Raw genomic sequence first — 22496 nt, forward strand, 5'->3', positions numbered from 1 at the left:
ATTTAAGGAGCAGCCGAGGTTCTCACAGAACCCTGGGCCCCCCAGCCCCACAGCAATGAGGTTTTCCAGGGAGCAGCCTGGGAGCAGCGCTGCCAGGGACGGCAGCTCCCGCAGGCGGATCCATTTTCATACCGACACCGGAGGTGCTTCTGCCCTCACGGCTGAGGCGGCTCTGACCCGGCCCGAGGGTTTCAATTCTTCCCAGCCACACCAGCTCCCACCGCCTCGGAACCCAAGCTTCCAGCAACCAGCACTGAAATAGGATGGAGTTTTTGAAACTTGCTCCATCGAGACCAGCAAGTTTTTGGTGGAAAACATGAGATAATGAGCAGCATCACAGATCCACCTCTGCCTACCGGGGTGAGCCCTCATCAGCGCCCATCAGGCCTCAGAGCCACCCAGCCCCTCAGAGAGCAGAACCAGCTCTTTTTATGGCCCTGAAATGGGTTTAAGTCAAATTAGAGGTGTCTGGATGGGCAACCTTTGCCAGCAAAGTGGGATGTCTGTGTTGTTAGTGAGCAACTGACCACACTCCCCATCAGGCCATTTCCTTGGTCACTGGGATTTGGACCACACAGAAATGGTGACCAGAGATGAAAAGCTTTTAATCCCATTAGTGGCTGTCAGTTACTTTCTCACTTGTTGCACTTCCAGAGGAAGGGGAGGATAAGGCTCACAATCACTGAGCTGATGAATATTTATTTCACTTAGCACAAGTAAACAAAGACTTCATTTGAGCCTGCTCTCATGGAAGAGAAAAAAGCCTGATGAGTTCCTTCCTTTCCACTTTTATTAAATGCACAACATGCCTCCAGGCTGATTTGGGGTGCCTGTCCTGTCTTTCCATTCTGGAGGAGGCTTGGAGTCTTTGCACTGTCTTGCCCCTTGAGAACTCAGTGAAGGATTCAACACCTGCACTGACAAGGTACTCAGGATGTCTCAGCATTTGGCTTCAGAGGGAACTGAAGACCCTGGGCAGGAGAAGGTCACTGGGTGTAAATCAGCCACCAGCTGGAGAATTCTGTGCACTCTGACAGTGCTGCTTACACGAAGCTGGCTGGAATGCTGGGTGTGCTGGGCAGGGTAGCAGTCAACACTGAGGGTGTTGAGATTCTTCCCCAGCACCAATTTTTTGTGTGTGTTCATAGGTGCTGAAGGCTTTGCTCTGAGAAGTGGAATTCGGGTCCAAATCAATGAGCAGTTTTGAGATAATACCAGTCAACTTCTGTGCTCAAGTAATGGAATTAATTTTAGAATATTCAGCTGGTTTTCTATGCCTTACTATACATTTTAATATCCAGAGAGCACTTTAAAGGATACATGATGAACATTCCAAGCCCATTACACTGAAAAAACCTTCAAGTCCTGTGGCTTTATAAAAATACATTGAGTAATCTGAAAGTGACAGATAAATGAACCCACTCTTTCTGTATATAGTAGAAAAGGTGTTTTCTCCTTGCAAAATTACTAAAGTTGGTGGCAACTTTATTGCTTTAACAGAAATGGCAACTTTAACGGGTTCAACATCAACTTAATGTGGAAGAGAGCTGCACTAATCCTTTTCATAACAGGGTCATTCCCCTGGGCTGAAAAGAAAGCAGTGGGCAAGTTCTGTGAAACAGAAACTAATTTTGAGTATAACGACTGCAGCAATGAAAAAGGAGAAAAAAAAAAAGCTTAATTACTGTGAATCCAAGTTAAATACTGCAGTTTATGGTGAAGTCAAGCACTGCATGTGTAGTATGGCTGTGTGATACTTATCACTGTCGTGACTGCTGTCATCCTCTGCTGTTTCCTCCATTGTGATGTCTTACTGTAGGTAACACTGCCCAGTCAGGCCAGAACTCTGCTGCAGCAGCTCTGCCAGGATGAACAGCTTTGGCTTACCCCACCTCGGTGCTGAACCGCTCCTCTTTGGGACACTTCCCTTCACTTGGATCCTGTCTTCTCACCAGAGCCAGGGTGATGACAATAGCAGAAACACACTGAAAATGCTGAGGCCATGTAAGCTGCCTGTCTTGAGAGTCACAGTAGGAGAAGGTGACCTACAGTGTACTCACTGCTGGATGCCATGGCCATAAAACCTTGGAGAACTTGGGACGTGCGAAAGAATAAACACACACACAGATTATATTTAATAATCGCTTATTTCTTTACACAAATGTTGCTGGTGTCATTTTACAAATGAAATGGCAACAAATACTTTTTACAGGGTAATGTCTACAGCTAAAAAGTGCTTGTCTTGGCAGCTGAACCCAGGCCAAGGACCCTTTTGTAATACAGCCACTTTTTTCAAGAGCTTTTGGTCAACAACAAGAATAGGACTGTATAGATAAGCTGTCAAACCAAAAATCTATGCATTTTGACTGCTTATTGTGGATATTAAATAATATAAGTAGCAACACTAACATGTTTAAAGGCACTTTTTTCTTTACTGAGGCTCAACCTTACTTTTGAGTGTTTTTGGCTTTCTTTGAATCACTATATTTTTTCAGTAATAGCTTTTTAAGTTTGGCAAATTCAAACCTCATGTTCAGAGGCATTGGTCCTAAAGAGACAGACAGACTGATGAAGTATGAGGTAAACAGCTGTTCCAAAGGCTCTGGTTTTCCAAATTCTACCTTCAATATTGGTATTAGCAAAGGTTTGCTTTACAGAGCACTGACCATTGATTAAACCAGTCATGGGAGAGGAGGTCACTGTAATAGACCTGGTATTAAACAAGAGGCTTTGTAGCACCACAAATAACCTTTGGTTAATGTGTCAACTATCTCACAGTCGATCTGCCACTGAAATTTTGAGGGACAGGTTTTTCTGAGCTGCGTTGGGAATATTCCAGTTAGCAAATATTCTAAATAAAGCCTAACCTGTGCAATTTTGAAAAATGTAATTAAATAGTATGCTAAGCTAATTGCTGCCCCCAAGCGGACAGAATTGTACCATAATAGCGTGATCTGCCAAATGTGGCAAAAGGATTGTTTGATTACTGTTCTTCCTGTGATCCCTGTTGTTGGTACACCTACTCAAGTCCAGTTACAAAACTGAGGCATTTCTGTCTCCTGGATAGCCCTGGCTGAAGGGTCCCTAGAGCTCTACTTCTGTAGATAGCAACACTTGTCCCTTCCAGGAAAAGAAAGATTTACTTTACAGATATTTACTTCACAGGAAGGACTTTGAAATCCTTCAAACGGAGCTGCATGTTTACTGCCAATCTGATTCAACTCCATGTCCTCACTTAGAGAAAGAAGTTTTTTGTCTCTTTTCTTCCTCTGTAGAGATTCTGATCATCTTTCCCAGCTCTGGTACAACTTATGACTAACAAAAGGAATAACTGAGAGTTTTCTAAAGTGTCTTTTAAGAAATGTATACCATATATGCTCTTAAGCATTGACAGTCTGGAATCTGGTAATTCACGTAGAGAAAGAGTCAGGACTCCCAGAAGATTAATACCTGAGTGCAGAACTTCCTATTCTACAGCTTAAGAAGTAAGCAAAATACTCAGGGAGAGATGGGATCAAACACAACTGTACAAAAAGAGCACAGAAAAGGGTCAGTAAAGCACAGCAGAAGGCCTGGGTCTGGTGGAGCTGTGGGCCAGCCTTCAGGCACCAAAAACTGTCCCTCCTGCAAAGGCAAAAAGGAACTGAACATTTTACTTGAGTTGCCTTAGCTGAGCAGCTGGCTGATCTCTTTGTGAATGCACACGAGGAAATCCACGTACGAGGCTCCTCCATAAATACTCTTGTCTTCTACTAGGAACTGGCGGAAAAGCATCTCTGGCTGCTCCCGCTGCTTCACTACCATCAGCTGGGAAGATAAGAGATACAGACAGATAGTTTTAGGATGCAGCCAGATTAGATGGCAGCACTGTTTTTCTATGTCTCTTAGTGGATGCTCTTGAGATGGGAAAACCCCCAAAATTAATAAATCTCCACAGTGCAGAAGCTGGAGAGACTAACACAAATTGAGGAGTGCAGAATAAAATGGTTCCTTTTCAAACTTGACTACCTTTGAAAATCAGTTTTGATTGGCAATTAAGCACATTTGAGATGCCTGTGCCTACAAATCATGCTGGAACTCACCCACGTGCAGGAACACTCCCAATACCTAAAAAACCTTTTACAGCCACTGATAAGTTTTGGCAAAGCCTGGAGTGTTCTTTTGAGCAAGTATGAGAAACAAGTTGAGGCAAAAAGCAGTTACCTTCATAGTGTGGGGCTTTTGGCTCTGGATTTGCTCCAGAATATGCTTCAGTTTCTTAGAAAATGGATTGTCCAGGTCAGGCAGGGATGTCTGTCAGAAGGAAAGCAGGTTGTTATAGTCCAGTCACATCTCTAACCAAGACTAGCCTCTGATAGTTATAAGGTGCTGTGGATTTCATACTAAACCAGGAAACTGCATCTCTTTCACTAAAAGGTCTCGTCTTGAGGACTCATTTTTCAGTTTAAAATAATTACTATATGAAAATGCACTGTCAGGAGAACTTAACCATTGCAAAGTGTTTTGTTCTGATTTTAGTAATACATAGTTGAAAGGACTTTAATATCTGCAATGAAGTTTAGGAAGGTTAAAAAGTTTTGAAAGCTTCTGTCCTCTCAGTGTTCAGAGTGTCAGTGTTAAGTTCTGTGTAACTTAAAGCAATTCTGGTGTCTTAACACCTTCTGCTAGTCACCTGTTCTTCCTTTTAAGGCTGAAGGATGAACAAAGACCTCACTTGTTTCTCTGATTAGCATCTGGTCTTGCTAATCCTCAATTCTTAGACTGCATTTACTCACGGCCTCGGTGCTGATGTGTGCGAAGGACGGCACGTTGAAAAGCCCCTGGATGAGCTCTGGGGACACGCTGGCTCCCAGCCACAGGAACATGCTCAGCCCGTTGGCCAGCAGGAAGGCCCCTCCCTCGGAGAGGCGCTCCTCGGAGCAGCGGATGGCAGCTGGGACAGCGTCACTCTTCAGATCCAGGCTGTGCTGTGGGGTAATAGACACAAATGCTGTGGAATTGTAACTACTGAAAGGCCTGGCACATCTTAGTGACTCCTTTTCAGGTAAGAGGGGTTAGAGATTAAAGTGACAAGTCCGCTTTAATTGACTCACAAGTGGCAGCAGCAGGGGGTAGAAGAAGAGCTGTGTGTCGGCCACCCCCATGGCCATGACCAGCTGGCGGTGGAAAGCTCTCTCATCGGTTGGGATTTCGGGCCTGCTGGCCAGCACACAGCTCTTCAACAGGCAGTTCATGTACACAGGCAGCACCTTCATCGTGTCTGGCAGGATCAGCTGAGAAAAGAACACATTTAGTACAAATCCAATAGAAACTATTTGCTCTGTTAAGCTGCAGTCACTGTCTTGGCTGCTGTCATCTCCCTGTAGCCCTGTTCATCTTAGGGGCATTCTCTGACGAATTAAGGAAAGAAATAGCATTCCACAATAAGTGGCTCTGGTTTTGTTTGACATTATTTGGTCCTCACAAACAATGAACAATTCACTGCCCAGGCTTGTGGTTACTGGCAGCACCTCTGGGATGGAAAAGCTTGAGTCTTTCTTTGAGTTAAATCACTAAGATATGACTGAATAAATTAAATGGAAACAAATCAGTCACTCTGCTTAGTCAAAAATTCGAATACTACAACCATCTGTAACAACATAACAATTAAGAATGAAAGCTTAGTGAGTCAGTGCGTAATTCCAGCAGGAAGAAAAGGGCTGGCTGAGCTCCTTTGTGTGAGTACAGGCATCAGTTCCATCAATGGCATTGCCTTTTGTTCCAGAACAAGTTTCTGTGTGCTCTAAGTGCCACCACTGAATCCCACCTGTCATCAATTGCATTTGAAAGAAAAGGACAAGTCTGTCCTGAAGTTTTGCTTTCTGGCTCTGCTGATGTTGTAGGGTGGTTGTGCACTTGTGGCAAAGCCAGGGTGGGTAGAATTGGGTGTGGGTTTTACCTGGCTGACAGCTGCTGGGCTGGCACAGTTCTTCTTGTAGCAGGCCAGCATGTGAGCAGTCTGATTCATCAGGATATCCCTGACTGTCTTCAGGGGCTGGCTCAGAATGGCTTTAAAAGCTACAAGCACAGAATAAAAGTGTGTGTTAGAAAAGACACTCAAAGTATCTTTGTCTGCTGCTGGTTTCTGATTTTACAGACCTGAGGGCTGAGGGTGATTTTCAGGCTGTTCTACAGACATCCCCAAAAACCCCACCAAAGCCCTCAACACTGCAGTAGGATGTCCATTACAGTGCCTGGCCAGTTCCATGCATTACCTACACACAAGTATTTATTTTATGGCAGTTTGTCTGAAATAGGTAATTATTATTTGTCTTCTCAATTTCATAATACTTCAAGAATTGATCAGGTGTGGAACAGTAAGTTATAAAATATGATTTCCCACTAGGTAATTACTTCAGCCCCTCTTCCTTCCACTTCATCCATGCCAAAGTAAAAAAGGAAGCAAAACTGGTCAGCTGCAACTGTACCTGACTTAGCAAAGAAGTTGATAAGTGCATCAGTCTCACAAGTCCTGTAGACATCAGCTAACTGGGAGCTGCAATTCAAACCTATGTTGTGTATGCGGATTCGCCTCTGCCCGCTCAGCGATGTGTACAGGACAGCACACTGCAACAGAGGCACAAAGTGTCACCACTGGAGCCACCTTCTCTGTGCACAAAGGACAGGTGACATCTTCTGCAGCCAGTGCAGCCTGGCAGTGCTGCTGGCAGCTGTAGCACCAGCACACCTGTGGGTCTTGGGGACACCTCTCAGACATTATAGAATAAGTTATTCATATTAACATCATAAAAACACCTACAGTCTGTAGAGGGGGAAGTGAGGTTTAGCAATGGAGAACTGCTCTTGAATAGAGAGGTCACAAGGAATGCCACAGCAATAAAAATTGCCATATAAGTAGCAATGAATCTCTTACACCACATAAACTTATTTACAGTGAAATAAAAAAAAAAGAGCAGCTGATGAGGTTTCAGTGAGTGTTTAGAAAGGATCTGGGAACCCCTGAATAGAACACACTTTTTACCAGTGGTGTTATGGCACACGAGTCAGCAAGTTGTGCTTTGTTCCCATCACTCCTACCCCATCACTTCTCTGCCCTGGCTGCATTAGGTCACCCTCACCATTTTACTGTATACATGAATTAGTTTTTTTTTTACCTGAATTAAGGCCCCAGTGTCTTCATTCAGTTTGTCATCATGTTTGAACTCCACTGTCACTGCTTTGTCACAGTCAACCGCTGCCATCTCCACATCCGTGGTGTTGTTCATGTAAATGGCCCCAAAGAAGTCTGTAGCCCTGAAGCCTGCAGACAGATTAAAACAGAGCATTTCAGTTAAAAATGGCAAATTAAATTGACATCACTTACTGAAGCAGGAGCCATTTTCCCTCAGGGCTTTACAGGCTCAGGAGTCCCAACAACTTTCCTTGCTGAGGGCATTTGTGAGAGCTGGAGAAAGGGAAAAGCTGTGACTTGGACACCCAGAGCTTCTGCACTGCTGGCTTGGCCTATTTGGGTGTGTCCCTTTCTCTAAGACTTGCATTTGAGCTAAGAATGAATGAAAGAAGCTGCATAGACATAAGAATGTCATTTGAGTACAGAAATGAAGGCACAGGTCAGTGTCCAGAAGCAACACCTTTTTATACAACTTCCTTGTAGTGCATGCTGTGTGCAGAGTGAGCAGAAGCCTTTCCCAGACTTCAGAGTTAGTTATTAAGGAGGCATATACAGGAAGTATGTGTGTGTGTGTGTATGTATATAAATGACAATATATACACACACAGACATAGATTTTATCAGTCTGTTCAATTAATTTTCAAGAGGTACATAATAAAATGAAACCAGCCTGATCTTACAAGTGATTTGCACAGCACTACATTATTTAAAATTCATTCTTGGGGTCCTATTACCTGTACTTGTCCGAACCCTCATTGTTGCATCAAATCCCATCTTTTTTTGGATATCCTTCCTGAGATCACTTAAGAACTGGGGGCTGTCAGCATCGAGCTGCAAACACAAAGCAGAGGGTTCAGAGGTTCAACACCCAAGGGCAGCAGCACAGCTGTGACCCAACATCCCCTCCCATGATCCCCCATCTCATCCCAGCAAATCTGCACACAGCTCTTAAGTCCTTTAAAAAGGATTTCAGATATGGATTGTTGGTATCAGAATCAGGTACATGCAAGTGTCCACAGCTCATCACCAGGCCTGGACATTCCTACACTTAAAACTTTCAGCAAAATTTTAGGATACCAACCAGCTTATTACTACTTCAAGACCCAAACTTGAGCCTAACTTGCCGTTGTTAAGTTTGAATTTTACCCTCTGGAACTGATAACCAGGTTTTCCAGATTCACTCTGGTTTTAAGTTAAATGTCCAAGCACACATTGAAATGAGATGAAAAACAACAGCAACCCCTCAGCTGTTCTTATCCAAAAGGCAGGAAACCTACACCACTTACCTGGAAATTGTTATACTTGTATAGTGTTCCACCAGTGTACATTGTGACAAGGCCCATGGAGGCTACATCCACATACTGAGTTGGGAAGAGGAATAAATTCACACAGCAGCCATTAGCCACACAATCCTTGGCTAAGGCCTCATAATTTCCTTGTGGCTGGAAGAGGGTCTGCACAGGAATAAAAAATACAAATGCCATCATATTAGATATTAATCATAAATTAATTAGATATTAATTCAGAGGACCAGATGAAGACAAAAGGATGAAGTGGAAGTTTGCAGTGAGGCATGGCTATCATCAAAAACATGCTTGCCCTGCCCATGGATACAGGGAACACCTCAGTATGTTCTTGGAGAACCCATCACTACAGAGACATCGTATAACCAAACACTTCTGTGTTAAAGAAAATACACAAAAGAAGATCAGTGTCCTATTAGACAAATGCCATGTACCAGCAGTCCCCTCATAGCTCAGAGCAGAAAATACCTTTTCCTTATCTGTGTTGAGCAATTTCTTGTCATCCCTGTTTTTCAGCTTCCCTGGTGCTTCCGCAGTTGGCAGAGAAGAGTGGAAGAGGAACAATTTCCCAGCACATTCTGCAGCCTGTTCCAAAGACACCGCGTTGGAATAAACCTTGGCACAGTTCTTACTGCAGGGTTAACAAGCCCACATTCACTCACTGGGGCTCAGAGAGCAGAGGGCACTTTCTGCAAGCTCCTCACAGCTCAAGAACTCATTCCCACCCTCAGCACCCGGCACAATGAGCCCCCAAACCAACGGGGGCTTTCCTGTCAGTGCAGCCCAGCACAGCTTCGCTGGCTGAGGCGTTCCAACAGCCCCTTCTCCTGAGGCAGGAGGAGGAGCTCCTCTCTTGGAGACTTCCCACTGGATACAGGCATTATGCAACAGGCATCAAAATATAAATACTCAAACTGGATCAAATTCAAAGGAAATGCAGTTGAACAGAAGAATTCAGTTCAGGCACACCAGTGTTCCATGCCTTTTTATAAATGGCTGACAATTCCATCCCTGCTGCAGGTTCCACACTGAAATCTACCCTGCAGGATGCAGACACAAATCAGAAATCACCACCTTCACAAAACATTCCACCTTTCAAAATCAGCTGTGGCTTTCTGGGAACACCAGAAGTCTCTGCTCTGGCAGAAACACAACTGGAGGCAGCACCTGACTTTTAAAATGGCTGAAATTTCACCCCTGATATTTCAAGAACAGTTACTTTTGATCACCAATGCCACTTTATCCAGTTCCTTTGAAGAAGCCTTCTGCTGAAGAACAAAAGACTTCCCAAATACTGTTTGTCCTGATATGCATCAGGAATTACTGAAACTGGTTTGACAAAATTTCTAAATATACATATTTTTCACACTATCCATTTATTCTTTTTAGAAAAGAACTGTTTTCTTGAGCAAAGGTATTTGCATATGGATAATTCAGAGTGAAAATCCTTAGAAATTATAACTTCAAAATACTGAGCTAAACTGAAAGTTAAATTAAGAGCTGCTTTCTTTTATAGCCATCATCAAAGGAAATTTACAATTATAGCCTTTAAATTTGCATTGTAGAAGTATTAAGAAAAAGCATTCAGATGTGCTTTGCACACATACCTGCTGGTAGTATGAATAAATAACAAGAAAGCAGGCATTAAATCAATATATACATAACAGATTTGAGAAATGTTTTATTTTTGTTTTGACAAATTTATGTACTCAAAGTTCATGCTTTATTCATACAAAGCTCACAGATAAATCAACCATATTAAAGCACCACTGGCTGTGCTCTGCCCCTACAAATCCTGTGGTGAACCAGGGAGGTGTGCATTTAATTCGCAACGCTCCATGGGACTGTCAGCACTTCAGGGGATGTTCCATACATACAGAAATCAACTGGGCAGCACCTTGGCCTGTGGATTTCCTGCCAGCTGTATCCAAGCTGGGAGAACTTGTCAGTTAAACAGAAACCCTCCAGCCCCGGCCTGATTCGGTCATAGACAGATAGTTATAAATATTCTGTTTTATACAAGCACGAGAATAACCAGAGCAAAGTCTGATGCTATTATTATTATTCTGACTTTCCTGCTCTTCACACATGCAAGGACTGCTTGTCTGTTCAAACACAAAAGTACTGATTTGTTCTGCTGAGGTAAACAAACATAGCATTATTTCTCTTAAATGCTGAACAAGAAACTGACTCCTGCTCCTCATCTTCTCCTAAATGTCTCTCCTACATGGAATAGACTCTGGGGACTGTTTTCCCTCAATAAGAACATCTGGGAACAGATGTTATGTTTGTCAGTTCTTATTCTGACTATGGCGGTTGGAAGGTACTGTTAGAACAAGGGAACATTAGTGTTGGAAACAATCAACGACCTCTTTTCCCTTAATTTCCCAGTGTGATGGGAATGGCTTTTAGCAAACCTGATTTCAAGCTGCTTCTCTGACAGAGAATGTTCTAACCTTTAGTGCCTCCATGCCAGCCTGGATAACAGGAGCAAAGATGGTCTCACTCTCATTAGTGTCTGCAAACAACTCTGGAATCTGGTCCAACAAGCTATGAAAGAGAAAGGATCAATGTCTCAGTTGGTCAATGTAGGTTAACCCCCAAATACACCTTGTAACACCAAGTCTTCACACAGGAAGATGTTTATCATGAAAATTCATAGTGCAAAAAATAATACAAATTTCCCCTGCTCCATTTCTTAGGATCCCAGCCAGAATCAAAGAAAACATGCATTTTTTAATTCTATGAGATGCATTGCTTCAAAGCTTGTAACCTCAAGGAACATGCAATAAATAAAAAAACAGTTAGCCATGAAGTAGTTCTGGTGTGCTGTAAGGACTTCAGAGTCCTAAGATCATATCCAGGTGCACACCATGTGCATTGCAGGAGGGGAAACACAACGTGCCTCAGAGCCTCACCCCCTCCCAGTTGTGAGGCAGCACAGCTGACAGGTGGTTTACACCTGACCTACATAAACTTTCCAGTTTGGCACTGGAAGGCTGTGGCTATTGCTTTTTCTTTGCCTCAGAGGAGGAAACACAGGGCTTGAACCATCTGCTGGCTTCTCAAGTATTTAAATAGATACCTGTATGCCCCAAAACCCAACTGACTAAAAATCCTAAGCATTCGCATCTTTCTCTCATGAAGTAAAATTGTACTTTACTTGGTAACAACTGATCGGGATTCCTCAAAGTCCACAAGGAAACCATCCAGCAGAGGAACAAAAACTTCAGCCACATCCGTGACCACCATCATCTGAGGCTGAGCTAAGCTGCTTTTTACATTGAAGAAGTGAAGGACCTTGTTATAAGCGACAAAACCAACTCGAATTGCTGAGGATTCTTCTTGCTCTTCTCTGTAAGAAAAACAAAACTCAACTGGTTGCAATTCTGAAATCCTGACCTTGCAATAAAAGCATTTCTTTGACGTGCAAGGCTGCTCTCTGATCATTATCTGCACTGGGAACAACAAAGCAAACAACAACCAAGCAGTTGTAATGGCCTCAATCTTTGCCTTAGGTCAAATTTAAACACCCAGATAAAATCAACTGCTCGATTGTTTACTTTTTTTAAAAAAAGTTATAAAGTTACAACAACCCTATTAATGGTGCATCCCATTCAAACAGTCAAAAATCCCAAAGATGAAGAATAAACCACATTGACATCATAACATTGGAAAGAGAGAACAGCACAATTAGTTATGGACCTTGATGAGGACCAAGTGCTATTCAATTTTTATACATGCAGCACTTTGTTACTTCAAAGAGAAGCATTCACATCATCCCAGTCCCAAAGGTCTTACACACCAGGAATTTGGGACCTTTATTCCAGATATTGCTCTTACCAGTGTCAGTCTGCACTGCCCCACTTCAACCAAGTTCTGCTATTGTTTTAAAAATTAGCTTTAAGCAGCCAACTGTTCTCTGTAGCTCACACACTATTTAGTTATTTTTGAAGACTCACAAGGAGAAACCTGACCCTTATGCACAGAAATGCATTCAAGTACTTTCTGGTTTTTATTTTTAATTAATGTACCTAAAAATCGTAATTGCTTAACTCATTACTCTGATTTTCTGAACTCATAACCACATTTCTACAAACACATTTCTCAGTATTTTTCAAAATACAGTCAGGGAGGGGCTCCTTGTTTGGAACATAGGTTTGAAAACATCTACTCTAAAATTTTAGCAATTCTTCTTCTGCACAGATTTCTTTAGTTCTTTAACCCAAGTCCCTCCTCTCAAAGATACAAGCTCAGGGTGAATTCCCTGCAGAGGGCTTTTCCCTTGTGTGGGAACAGCAGAATATTTCTGCAGGTGTCTTTGTGCAGCAACAGAAAACGAGCACACAAGTAACCTCTGTGTCCAAGCAACACAATAAAATTTTCACCACAGATTTTGGTGGAATGCCTTAAGTTTGTCATCTTTTATTTCACAAGAAATCTCACAGAGTGCTGGTGAGAAGGATGAATATGTCTCTTTTGTGATATGGATATACTTGCATACATTCCTCCTCTACTTGCCCTATTCAAATTTCCAAACTGACAAATGATTTTTGTTACTCCACTTACGCCTCTTATTTTCTTCAGAGTCATGACCAATCCTGATGGAAAACTCTGAGATATGTTCAGGATAATATCAAACACTTGTCTCCAGTTTAATCTTCAGTGAGAAACTACTTGAGAGATGGCCTTACATGGGCATCTGATAAATTAACCCCCACCCTGGACTGGAATTTCTTTCTGGCAGAGGGATTCCAGAAGGCCATAAGAAAAAAGATATTTAACATATCCCAGATTGTCCCAAGGATGTCATCTCCCACCCTTCCTCACACTGCTCTCTCCATTTCTTAGGTCTGTTCTCCCTCTGCAAGCACTGTTATTTAGAAAGCATTTTCTTTTTGGATATATTTTTTTAAATATACTTTTACATGCAGGAAAGAAACATCTTGTCTACTTCATTTTTCAGTCTTCCACTGCTCTCATTTCCCTACATGTCTGTGTTATTTAAACGCTGTTGAAAACTACACTAATACAATAAAACAATACACTAATATTGACCAGTAGTAACACTACTGTTGCGTGTTTCACGCTCACAAAGCACATGTGCTCCATTTCAGAAAATGGTTGTTGCCCACCAAGACCTGTTCTCTCAGATACAAACCAGGACAGAGAAGTATCACAGCGCAGCAAGAAGCTTTAAAAGTTGTGCAAATTAACAGTAAGAGCTGAAGATACAAAGCACTATGGCTTGAGAGAGACTGGCTGCTCCTGAGTATTCTGGTTTAGGTATTTCCCTGTTTAACTCAATGAGAAAAGCAGGACTGCAGTAACACAACTGCAGCAAGTGAAGTGGAAGCTGTGAGCTGTGACTGAGCTGATAACACCACTAGAGTTCACTGCAAGAAAGGAAAAGAATGCAAGCTCCATGTGCAGCAGGATGGCAGATTCTTTCTGTTCTTACAGTAAACCCAGACACCCAAATGTAAGAATTGCCAGCAGTGTTAAAAATGAACATTTGGTCACTATCACTCAAAAAACTCCTGTACTGGAAATTCTGACATTTTCCATAGCCTTTCAACATGCAAAGCTGCATGAGAAGTGCAGTGTAGTGACTTAAGCCAAGCACACTAATGTCTCTTTACCTTGGAAGTTTATCTAGCAGAGTCTTCAGTTCATCACATATGAGTTTCACTAGGCCACTCTTTATGTTTCTGTATGAAACATCAATCATGAAGATAAAAGCCGGTGGATTAGGAGGCTTCTTGTCCTACACAGAAAAAAGAAATCCACAGGGAAAATTAGAGTGTCCTGCTAGGGGGAAAAAATTTAGAGGTGGTACCATAAGGCAATACAAATACAGTGTTCAGCTGTTTGAATAAAATGCTGTGAACTGTAAATAGTAACTACTGCAGAGAGCTGTCATGTATTGGGTAAAGTCCAGCCCTGGAATAAAACATTATCGCTGGAAAACAGCATTCTAGTGGAATAAAATATCTAAAGGGTAACAGTTCATTAGATAAGATGAAGAACAAACTTTTCTGCTGGAATACAAATCTTGAAATGAATTTGCATTTTGGCTTTTTTCTGTACCCCTGCTTTCCTTTGGGAGTATCCTCTTACCCACAGTGTAAGTGGCACACAAATTGTGTATACATTGCTGACACAAGTTTCTGTAAGTAAGTTAAAAAAAGTAAACTTTTTTGTTTAAAAACACAAAAGTAATGCCAAGAGATGTACCTAGTAAGTTAATACAAAATGATCAGAGCAAGAGTAAACATCACCTTCCTAAAATGAGTTTTCTTAATTCCTATTAAATGAGTAGTAGTCATTATTTGGTGTCAAATTCAGGACAGCTTTCTCATTAGAGTTTCACTTCCTTTGTATAGTTCTGACCTCTTAAACAAATTACACTTGTTAAACTAAACCCTAGAAAAATTCCAGTTAAGAAAAATTAATCTAACCTTTTAGTTATGACTTATCCTTAGTCCCTGGCAAACTTTAAACTAAACTGAACATTATACCCTTGATCTCCCAATAATGTCTCATCTGACTCATGCAAATCAGGATTAATTCCAGCAAACTAAAACCAGGCAGTATTTTTCAAAGCTGTTCTGTTTACTGCACTTGGATTCTTGTTTTAAGAAACTACACCAAAAACTACTTCTAAACTCCTGTATCAGATCAGCATTAAGAAAGAATCTCTGCCTAAGTTCTGACAAATATATGGCAGAAACAAGGACTTGTGCTCTCACCACATCCGCTTAGCAGGAGTGCAATAATGCAAACCAGCTGGGATTTGTTAACATTTTTTGTAGCTGTTCATCCTTGTCATTTGATAAGCACAAAAGGAAATGACTTCTCAGTTCTTTCTGGTCTTGAACTGGATTTATAAAAAGAAGGGAACCTCTGCAACTTGGAGCCAAATGAAAAGTGAATTACAAAATAATGCTATCTTTAATGACTTAGCATTTCCAGAGCAGAGTGTTATTTTGTAAAAGATTTCTTTTTTGTAACATTACAGTAAGTCTGAGGATGAATCTTTGTAGCAAACAGGCAAACCAGACTGGATGACTGGTCAAGGAAACTCCCTCATTTAAGTGGCAGAAGTTGAGGCTTCAGAGTTTGATGGAGCTTCACTGGATGTACACTGAGTGTCCCACACTGTATTTCTGCAACATCTCATCACAATCTCTCCTGCTTTGGGGTTTAACCCATGTTTCAGTCAAATCTTACGGGTTATCTCAGAGACCTCACTGGATTTTGGAGCAGCGCTCTAGTGAGCAAGCAGAACCAAACCTTTTCATTTTCCTCATACCAGCAACAATTTTGATGGTCTGAAGGAAGATACTGGTAGGTACTTCAAGATTTTGTAGGACCCAGTTGCTTTTTCTAACCTTATCATGGCCTCAGCTCCACTCGAAGAAAATTCTGCCTGATGCCAGCAAGAACAGAAAAATACATCTCTACTGCAGTCAGATGAAGTCACACTTGCAGTTTTGTAAAATGAACTGAATTTTGAAAAGATTAAGTAATTTATGCTTTCAGAAGTATCAAATACAGTTCTGTAATAAAACCAACTACAAATATTTAGAGTAACATGAGTGGGCTCTGGATTGAGTTCTTCAATGAGTTGATATTAGAAGAGAGAACCAATTCCACTGTAACTTATTGGTCAGAATACTATGAAGACTCCTTGTTACTAAGATAACAAGGTCAAATTCCCTCGCTGAGGTTTTGGGTACTAGGAAGGCAATTTAGGCATGTATCTGTCTTCCAAATGAGTAGAAGACACATCTAAAATGCTACAAGACACCAGAATTTCAAAGAAATCCCCTGACCATGCAACATGCTGGGTAGGACCAAACACATGTCTCACTTAGACTGGTGATCCATGAATCTGGTTGTACATTCCACAGCCCAAAAGAACAGAAACCTTGTACTCTCCACACCTATCCATATTTCCCAGAATGTTCCTGGAAACTGATATGCAGCTTACAAGTGCATTTACTCTGAGGAGCTTGTTTGTCTTGCCATAACACTGTGCATTGGTTTGCACACCAGCAATACTCACTCGGCAATAATCCGAGGTAGCCACGTACTCGTAAGACCCCAGGGACAGCTCAGGCCTCTCATAGTGGTCTATCCTTCGGCCCATGTGGTCCAGGTGTTGAAAGAAGAACTGGGGGACTACAAGCCAACACAAGAACAGCAGAAATCATTTATCATTGGGGAAACAGAGAAATAACACAACAAATTCTTTCAGCAGATGCAATATACTCCAAAGCACTAAGAAATCGAGTGGGTTTGTATCAACAATTTATGCAGAGTCACTCTTATGGTTCCTCAATGAATACATATTCAGAATGTTTATTTTTCACATATTTGCCTGCAAAAATGCATGTGTGTGTGAGTGGGGGGAATATCAACCTAGTTTCTTAGCCATTTTTAGTCCTTATCAAAGGGGTTTTTTTTTCCCTAAGTGCTTTCTGACTAAGATACTGTAGTAATAGCAGGATGATTTAAAACGATGCTGCAACTTAAATGTCTTTTTTCAAGTGTTCCCAGTGCATCTAAATTTCCCTTTATGTGAGCTGAAATTGTTAACAAACGATGAAATTTATTATCTGCTATGCCTGCACAAACATTAGAGCTCCAGGCAGCAAAGCAGTTGGACCCAGTCTGACAAGGTTCACGTTTCAGAGTTGAAAAGATGACTGTATTAGGGAAAGCACCATACCCCTGTGATCCAGCTGAGGAAATCCAGCTTGATACAAATGTCTAGAAAGGCTAGTTCTGGCAAAGATTTGGGATTTCGCCAAGAGCACAAAACAGTTATGAGTCACATGCAGCACACTTGAACAAATATGGCATGGTATCTTCTGTGAAAACCAACACTTGTCACAGTAAGATTAATAGCTTATTTAACCATTGCACCCACAGTCATGCACAGGATGAAGCTAACATGGGTCTAAATATTTGCTTCTTGCTGTAAATTTTCATTTCATAAAGAAATTAATGTTTTATTTCAGCACAAAATTAATAACAAGCAGTTCTGTATCCTATGTTGCAAAAAAAATTTAAAATAAAGTTTTGATCATACCAGAATGGACTTCATGAGTGAGCATTATTTTTTGTATATTTTTTTTTTAAACTGTACTGAGCAAATGTTTCCCTCTACTATTCCTGGGAATTGATTTTTTTTTCATTTGTGAAATAAGCCTAGTTACTACATCTCCCTAAACTATTTTTTATTAAACCAGCGAGTCAAGAAACTAATTTTAGGAATAGCTTCTTTTTAATCTTATGGAATTGATATGAATCCCAGATTAGAGAAACATCACTCACCATCATTTATACAGTTACAAAATCCACACTGGTACCTCCTGCCACCTTCAATGAACTGCATGAAGGGACACATGTAAGCTTTGCAGCGGTTGCACCGGATGGGGCCGGTCTCCCCATGGTTTACAAGATAAAGAGGTGTCTGTAGAGAGAGAGCAATGTCAACATGAAACCAAGGAGAGCTACAAAGAGTTAACTCAGATTTAACTCGTTAGAGACCACCTGATTAAGAGATCATTTATTGTTCAGCACTCACACAAAAACTGTAGAGCCCCAAAGATCCCCTCAGGGGCTAAATTCACAAGTTCATGGGCTATATTCTGATGTTTATCAGGAAAAGAATAAGGATTCTGACCAAAACCCCACAATGTTTTGCAAGTATTGGAAGTTTAGGGCTCCGGGCTGATTCTCTCCAGCAGAGGGTAGTTTTTACAGCTCACTAAGAAAAATCTGCTGGAGTCAGGTCTTTTGGCTTCTCTGCCAGATAGAGCTTTTCCTAAAGAAATCTACTGCTGCTTGGCAATTGCAAAAGGGTATTTGCTGAGAAAGCCCTTAATATTTTGTCCTAAATGCTGCCTCCCATGCTGCCTTGTTACATGCTACACTCCAGTTTAAATGATGTCAGGGTCACCAGCCAGAGGGGGAGATTTAGGAGAAATACTAATATTTATTGAAGGAAAGTACATGCAGCAAACAAGTACAGTACCTCAAGCACTTGTCAGTTTAATTACACTGACCACGCTTGCTTACAGCCCCTGCCAAAACCCACAGCTAAGGGAAGACATTTTCCAGATGCCTCTTTCCATAAAAAACTGCAGCAATTGAAAGATTCCTGTGATTATTCTTAGCGTTAGAAAAGTCATACTTGCAACCACAACAGAAATGGAAGTTTGCTCAATTATTTGTGAAACACTAATTTTTATTTTTATTTTCTTACTCCCTTCATCCCCAGCTAAAAATCTCAAGAAGTAGGATTTAAAAAATGTCCAGAGTTTGGACACAGCAGATCCCTACAAGAAGGAAAATGCTGGCAATGCCTTTCAATGCTAACACATCACACCAGCACATTCTTTTTTTATACAATTATTCTGTTTCTTCTTAAGGAATGGGTGTACTTAATCTATTATATTTCTACATACAAATAGATTTTTACTTCATGGGTTTAAAGTGCTCCCTCCTGCTTCACTGAGATATTCTTTTACTTTGTGTTCTTTCCTTTACGCAAATTGAGTTTAACCCAAATTAACCAATAATGCCAGCTGGCAAATATCAGGGTCATTTTTCAGACATGAAAGCCTTGGCCATCAAACTTGCTCATCAGCCACAATGGCTTAATAAGGTTTAAAAGTTCTGGGTTTTGTTCATTACTTGGCAATTTTCTGATTATCATTCTGCTGTATTAGTTTAATGAGACCTGGACCTGGTTTGCAGTTAATATTATCATAACATCTGACCTCCTAGGGGATAAAAAACAAAACTAAACCAACTCCGGATGCATTTATACACATTGATACAGTAACTCTCAACCTTGCTTTGATACATTTAACATTCAAGAAAAAATACTCCCCAAAATGTTTTGATACATCAAAATTAACACCTTTACATAAAAGACATAAACAAGAACAATTAAAAAATAAAAGCCATGAAGTTCAGACCAAGTATTTACATTCTTACACACATGTAATAAATTACCTTCTTGAAGACAAAAAAATTAAGGGGGAAAATAAATAAACCCATGAAATAAGCCAACCAAAAATGTCTGTGACAGAATTAAGGAGTCTGCCTAACAAAGAAAAATTTTGAAAGCAGCCCCAGTTGTCTCCTTACAGATTTATTAACTGGAATTTTTAGAAAATAAATGGAATTTACATTTTAGTGTTTTCTTTAACACTTGAAAACATTACAACAATAATTAACACATTTAAAGAAAAAGCTATCTGCTTGATAACTTCAGAATAAGAACTCAAACCAAGCATCAAAAACCCACGTCTTGATGTGAACAACACAGCTGTGAAAGAAGTTTCATCCCCAAAAAGCTGCAATCCTTCAGTGCACTGCACTGTAGAACCAGACATCCCACCACCCCACCAAGAGAAAGGAATTTCCATCTCTGTGTGTCAACTGCTATTGCACTTCCAAACATCAAAGTAATTTTTGTCAGGGTTAAATAACGTTTTAAAAAAAGTAGATTTCTGTGGGAATGTACAAATGTAAATAAAACTGCATGTAAAAAATCTTGAGTTTAAATTAAGGACACATAAAAGCAGAACAGTAAAAAAAAAAATAAAAAAATAAAGTGTTACTGAATGGGAAAGTCTTGTTTGGTGTGCTCTACTCTCTGTAGATGTCACTGTACACCAAAAGAAAAAGCAGAGAGATCTCTTTATGTTCCCAGTGAAATCAGTGGCAAACTCTCATAGCAGCAGAGAATGGGGTAAAATTAAGAAAGAGTTTTTTAATCTTGGGGGTTTGGTTTTGTTTTTAAGCAAATGCAATACTCCTGTTTCTTTTGCCTTTCTACTCACAAAGTATCAGCAGTTTCTTTCTCTCTAGTCTCAGAAAGAATCAGTTTTGCTGGGAGGAACAACATTGTAATTTTAGGTTAAAGCAAAGGAGGACTGGGCGGGAGATGGAAAATGCTGCAAGGGATCTGCACAAACTTTAATTTCTCTGGAACCCTGAGGCCCCACTCAAGTGCAAGCCCTGAGAGTTGATCTGATAAACCATAACTTAACCCCAAATATAGCTGCAGTAAGAAGAGTTTTATTTTGGAAATATTTCAACAAGACCATCTCTCAGGAGTCAGAAAAGTATCAGAAAGCAACATACAGACATTGGTGGCATAGCTCCAAGATAAAACACATCCATAAAAATTTCCAAAGGGACTGTAACCTGCACTTTAAAGTCTGAGAAAGCTGAATTTCTATTGCTTGCTATAAAAATGTAGTCCTGACACGCTCCTGAGGGTGATGCCTGCAAGCTATCACCATATTCATATTGCAGGATCTGGACCACAGCTGCAAATTTTAAGTGTAGGAGTAAGGACTGTGCTAAAGCTCCAGATCATCATGGTACATCTCTGGGAAAACATTGTAAAGAGAGAAATCCTAAGTGAGAGATCCTCTGGAAAACAAGAGAGGCACATAGAGATAGTGAAGAAAATGAGCCATTTCTCAGACAACAAAATAAACAGATCAGTGTCTACATCACAACCTTACAGTGTAAGCAGTGCTCCTAGAGCTGTTACTAACAGTTACATTGATGCAAATCTAGTCACTAAAATATTCCTATGAGAATTTCAAGATATGCCACACAACATAACTTTCTAATGAACAAAGGGGAAGCCTTTGTCCAAGCGTGGCACCGCTGCCCCAGGAAAATGTTGTGTTTAATTAGTACAGTAAAAAGATGACAAAAAACTCCACTGGATAATCAAAGAGAATTCTGAAATATAACACTGGTGTTTTTGGAAAAAAATAACTAGGTCATGAAGCAAAGTGTCTCTGTTTCCTAGCACTGCTGAAGGGGTTTGTTTTCTTTTATTCTATCATCATAGATTGCTTTTGAGAAAGATTAACCAGTCTACAAATAATCCCTTGGTTCTGAGTTGCTTTACTGAGTCACATTAAAACGTCAAGAAAGCATTTCCCTTTGCGATGTTCCCACTGTCTTTTATCAGAAGCCATTCCCTCTGAAGGCAGGAGTTATTTTGCCTACTCTTGGTTTTCAGATGTTGAACATGCTCAGCTTCCTCAGCTGATGACTCAAGCCAATTTGGACTATCTCCTCCACAAGATTCACAGCAGGTTCAGCTGTTTTCCATACCACACTTCTTTTCTAGTGATTTCACAGAAAGGCTCTAACATCACCCACGTGATGCAGGGTCTCCTGGCCCTAGCCTGGTTTTCACAGACCACATAAAAATGCCAAAAACATGTTCAAACCTCCTTGCTCAAAGCCCCTCCAGACCCAGGCTGCACACTCCTCTGCATACACAGCAGTGCAAAACACACCATGGCATGGGAGCTGAATTTCAAGGGGACACTGCACGCGGGATATGATCCAGTGTGTAGGAAAAAAACCAGAAAACTATTTATCAGCTTCTGTGTATCATACCTCAGCCTATCCCTGAAATCCTTACTCAGCATTCCCTTTTTAAAGGGAATATTGTAATTAACTGAACAGAGTTGGAAGCGTCAAGAGCGTAAATACAGACTACACTCTATTCAACGTGAGGATTCACAGAAGTTTGAGGACGGGGAAAATACATGTAATAATGATGAAAAAAACGTAATGATGTAATGTAATGATGTAAGAAAAATACCAAAATTAGTTAGCTTACTTCTTTAGGGCTTCTGTATCATACAGGTGAGAGAAGGAAAGGAAAAAAAAGGGAAAAAGTTCATTATCCATGCTCGAGAGAGGCACCCCCAGTTTTGCTGCTCGTGATCCCAGGGTGGGAGTGCCAAGTGTTAAGAGGGCAGTGCAATGCAGCACCTCTCAGCTTTGCAGTGCTGACTGCTCTGCGGATGCAGGACAGGCTGTATCTCCAGGCAAGGCCAGCAGCCAGGATTAAGTGATGATAGAAGCAGGAGCGTGAAATTGGCTAATCGAGGAATGGTGCTGCACAACACACTTCCACAATGTTAGCACTTGAAACCCATCAGGTCTCAGACCAG

General features: G+C 40.9%; 1 protein-coding gene across 3 annotated transcripts in view; it reads right to left on the reverse strand.

The window, feature by feature from the left end:
• Positions 1-2112: 2112 nt before the first annotated feature.
• Positions 2113-22496, reverse strand: part of SEC24D (SEC24 homolog D, COPII coat complex component) — a 41969-nt gene continuing 21585 nt past the window's right edge. For all 3 annotated transcript variants that reach the window (XM_015624034.2, XM_033513854.1, XM_033513855.1), the window contains exons 9-23: positions 17821-17959; positions 16547-16662; positions 14118-14242; positions 11639-11830; positions 10932-11025; positions 8944-9060; positions 8458-8625; positions 7906-8002; positions 7155-7300; positions 6468-6606; positions 5939-6057; positions 5094-5273; positions 4776-4967; positions 4204-4293; positions 2113-3807 (exon numbers count right to left, since the gene is read on the reverse strand). In XM_015624034.2, coding sequence (XP_015479520.1) covers positions 3667-3807; positions 4204-4293; positions 4776-4967; positions 5094-5273; positions 5939-6057; positions 6468-6606; positions 7155-7300; positions 7906-8002; positions 8458-8625; positions 8944-9060; positions 10932-11025; positions 11639-11830; positions 14118-14242; positions 16547-16662; positions 17821-17959 — 2055 coding nt within the window. In that variant the 3' untranslated portion in view covers positions 2113-3666. The remainder of the gene's footprint in view (positions 3808-4203; positions 4294-4775; positions 4968-5093; positions 5274-5938; positions 6058-6467; positions 6607-7154; positions 7301-7905; positions 8003-8457; positions 8626-8943; positions 9061-10931; positions 11026-11638; positions 11831-14117; positions 14243-16546; positions 16663-17820; positions 17960-22496) is intronic.

Source organism: Parus major, chromosome 4, assembly GCF_001522545.3.
Source record: "Parus major isolate Abel chromosome 4, Parus_major1.1, whole genome shotgun sequence".
NCBI classification, from domain to species: Eukaryota; Metazoa; Chordata; class Aves; order Passeriformes; family Paridae; genus Parus; species Parus major.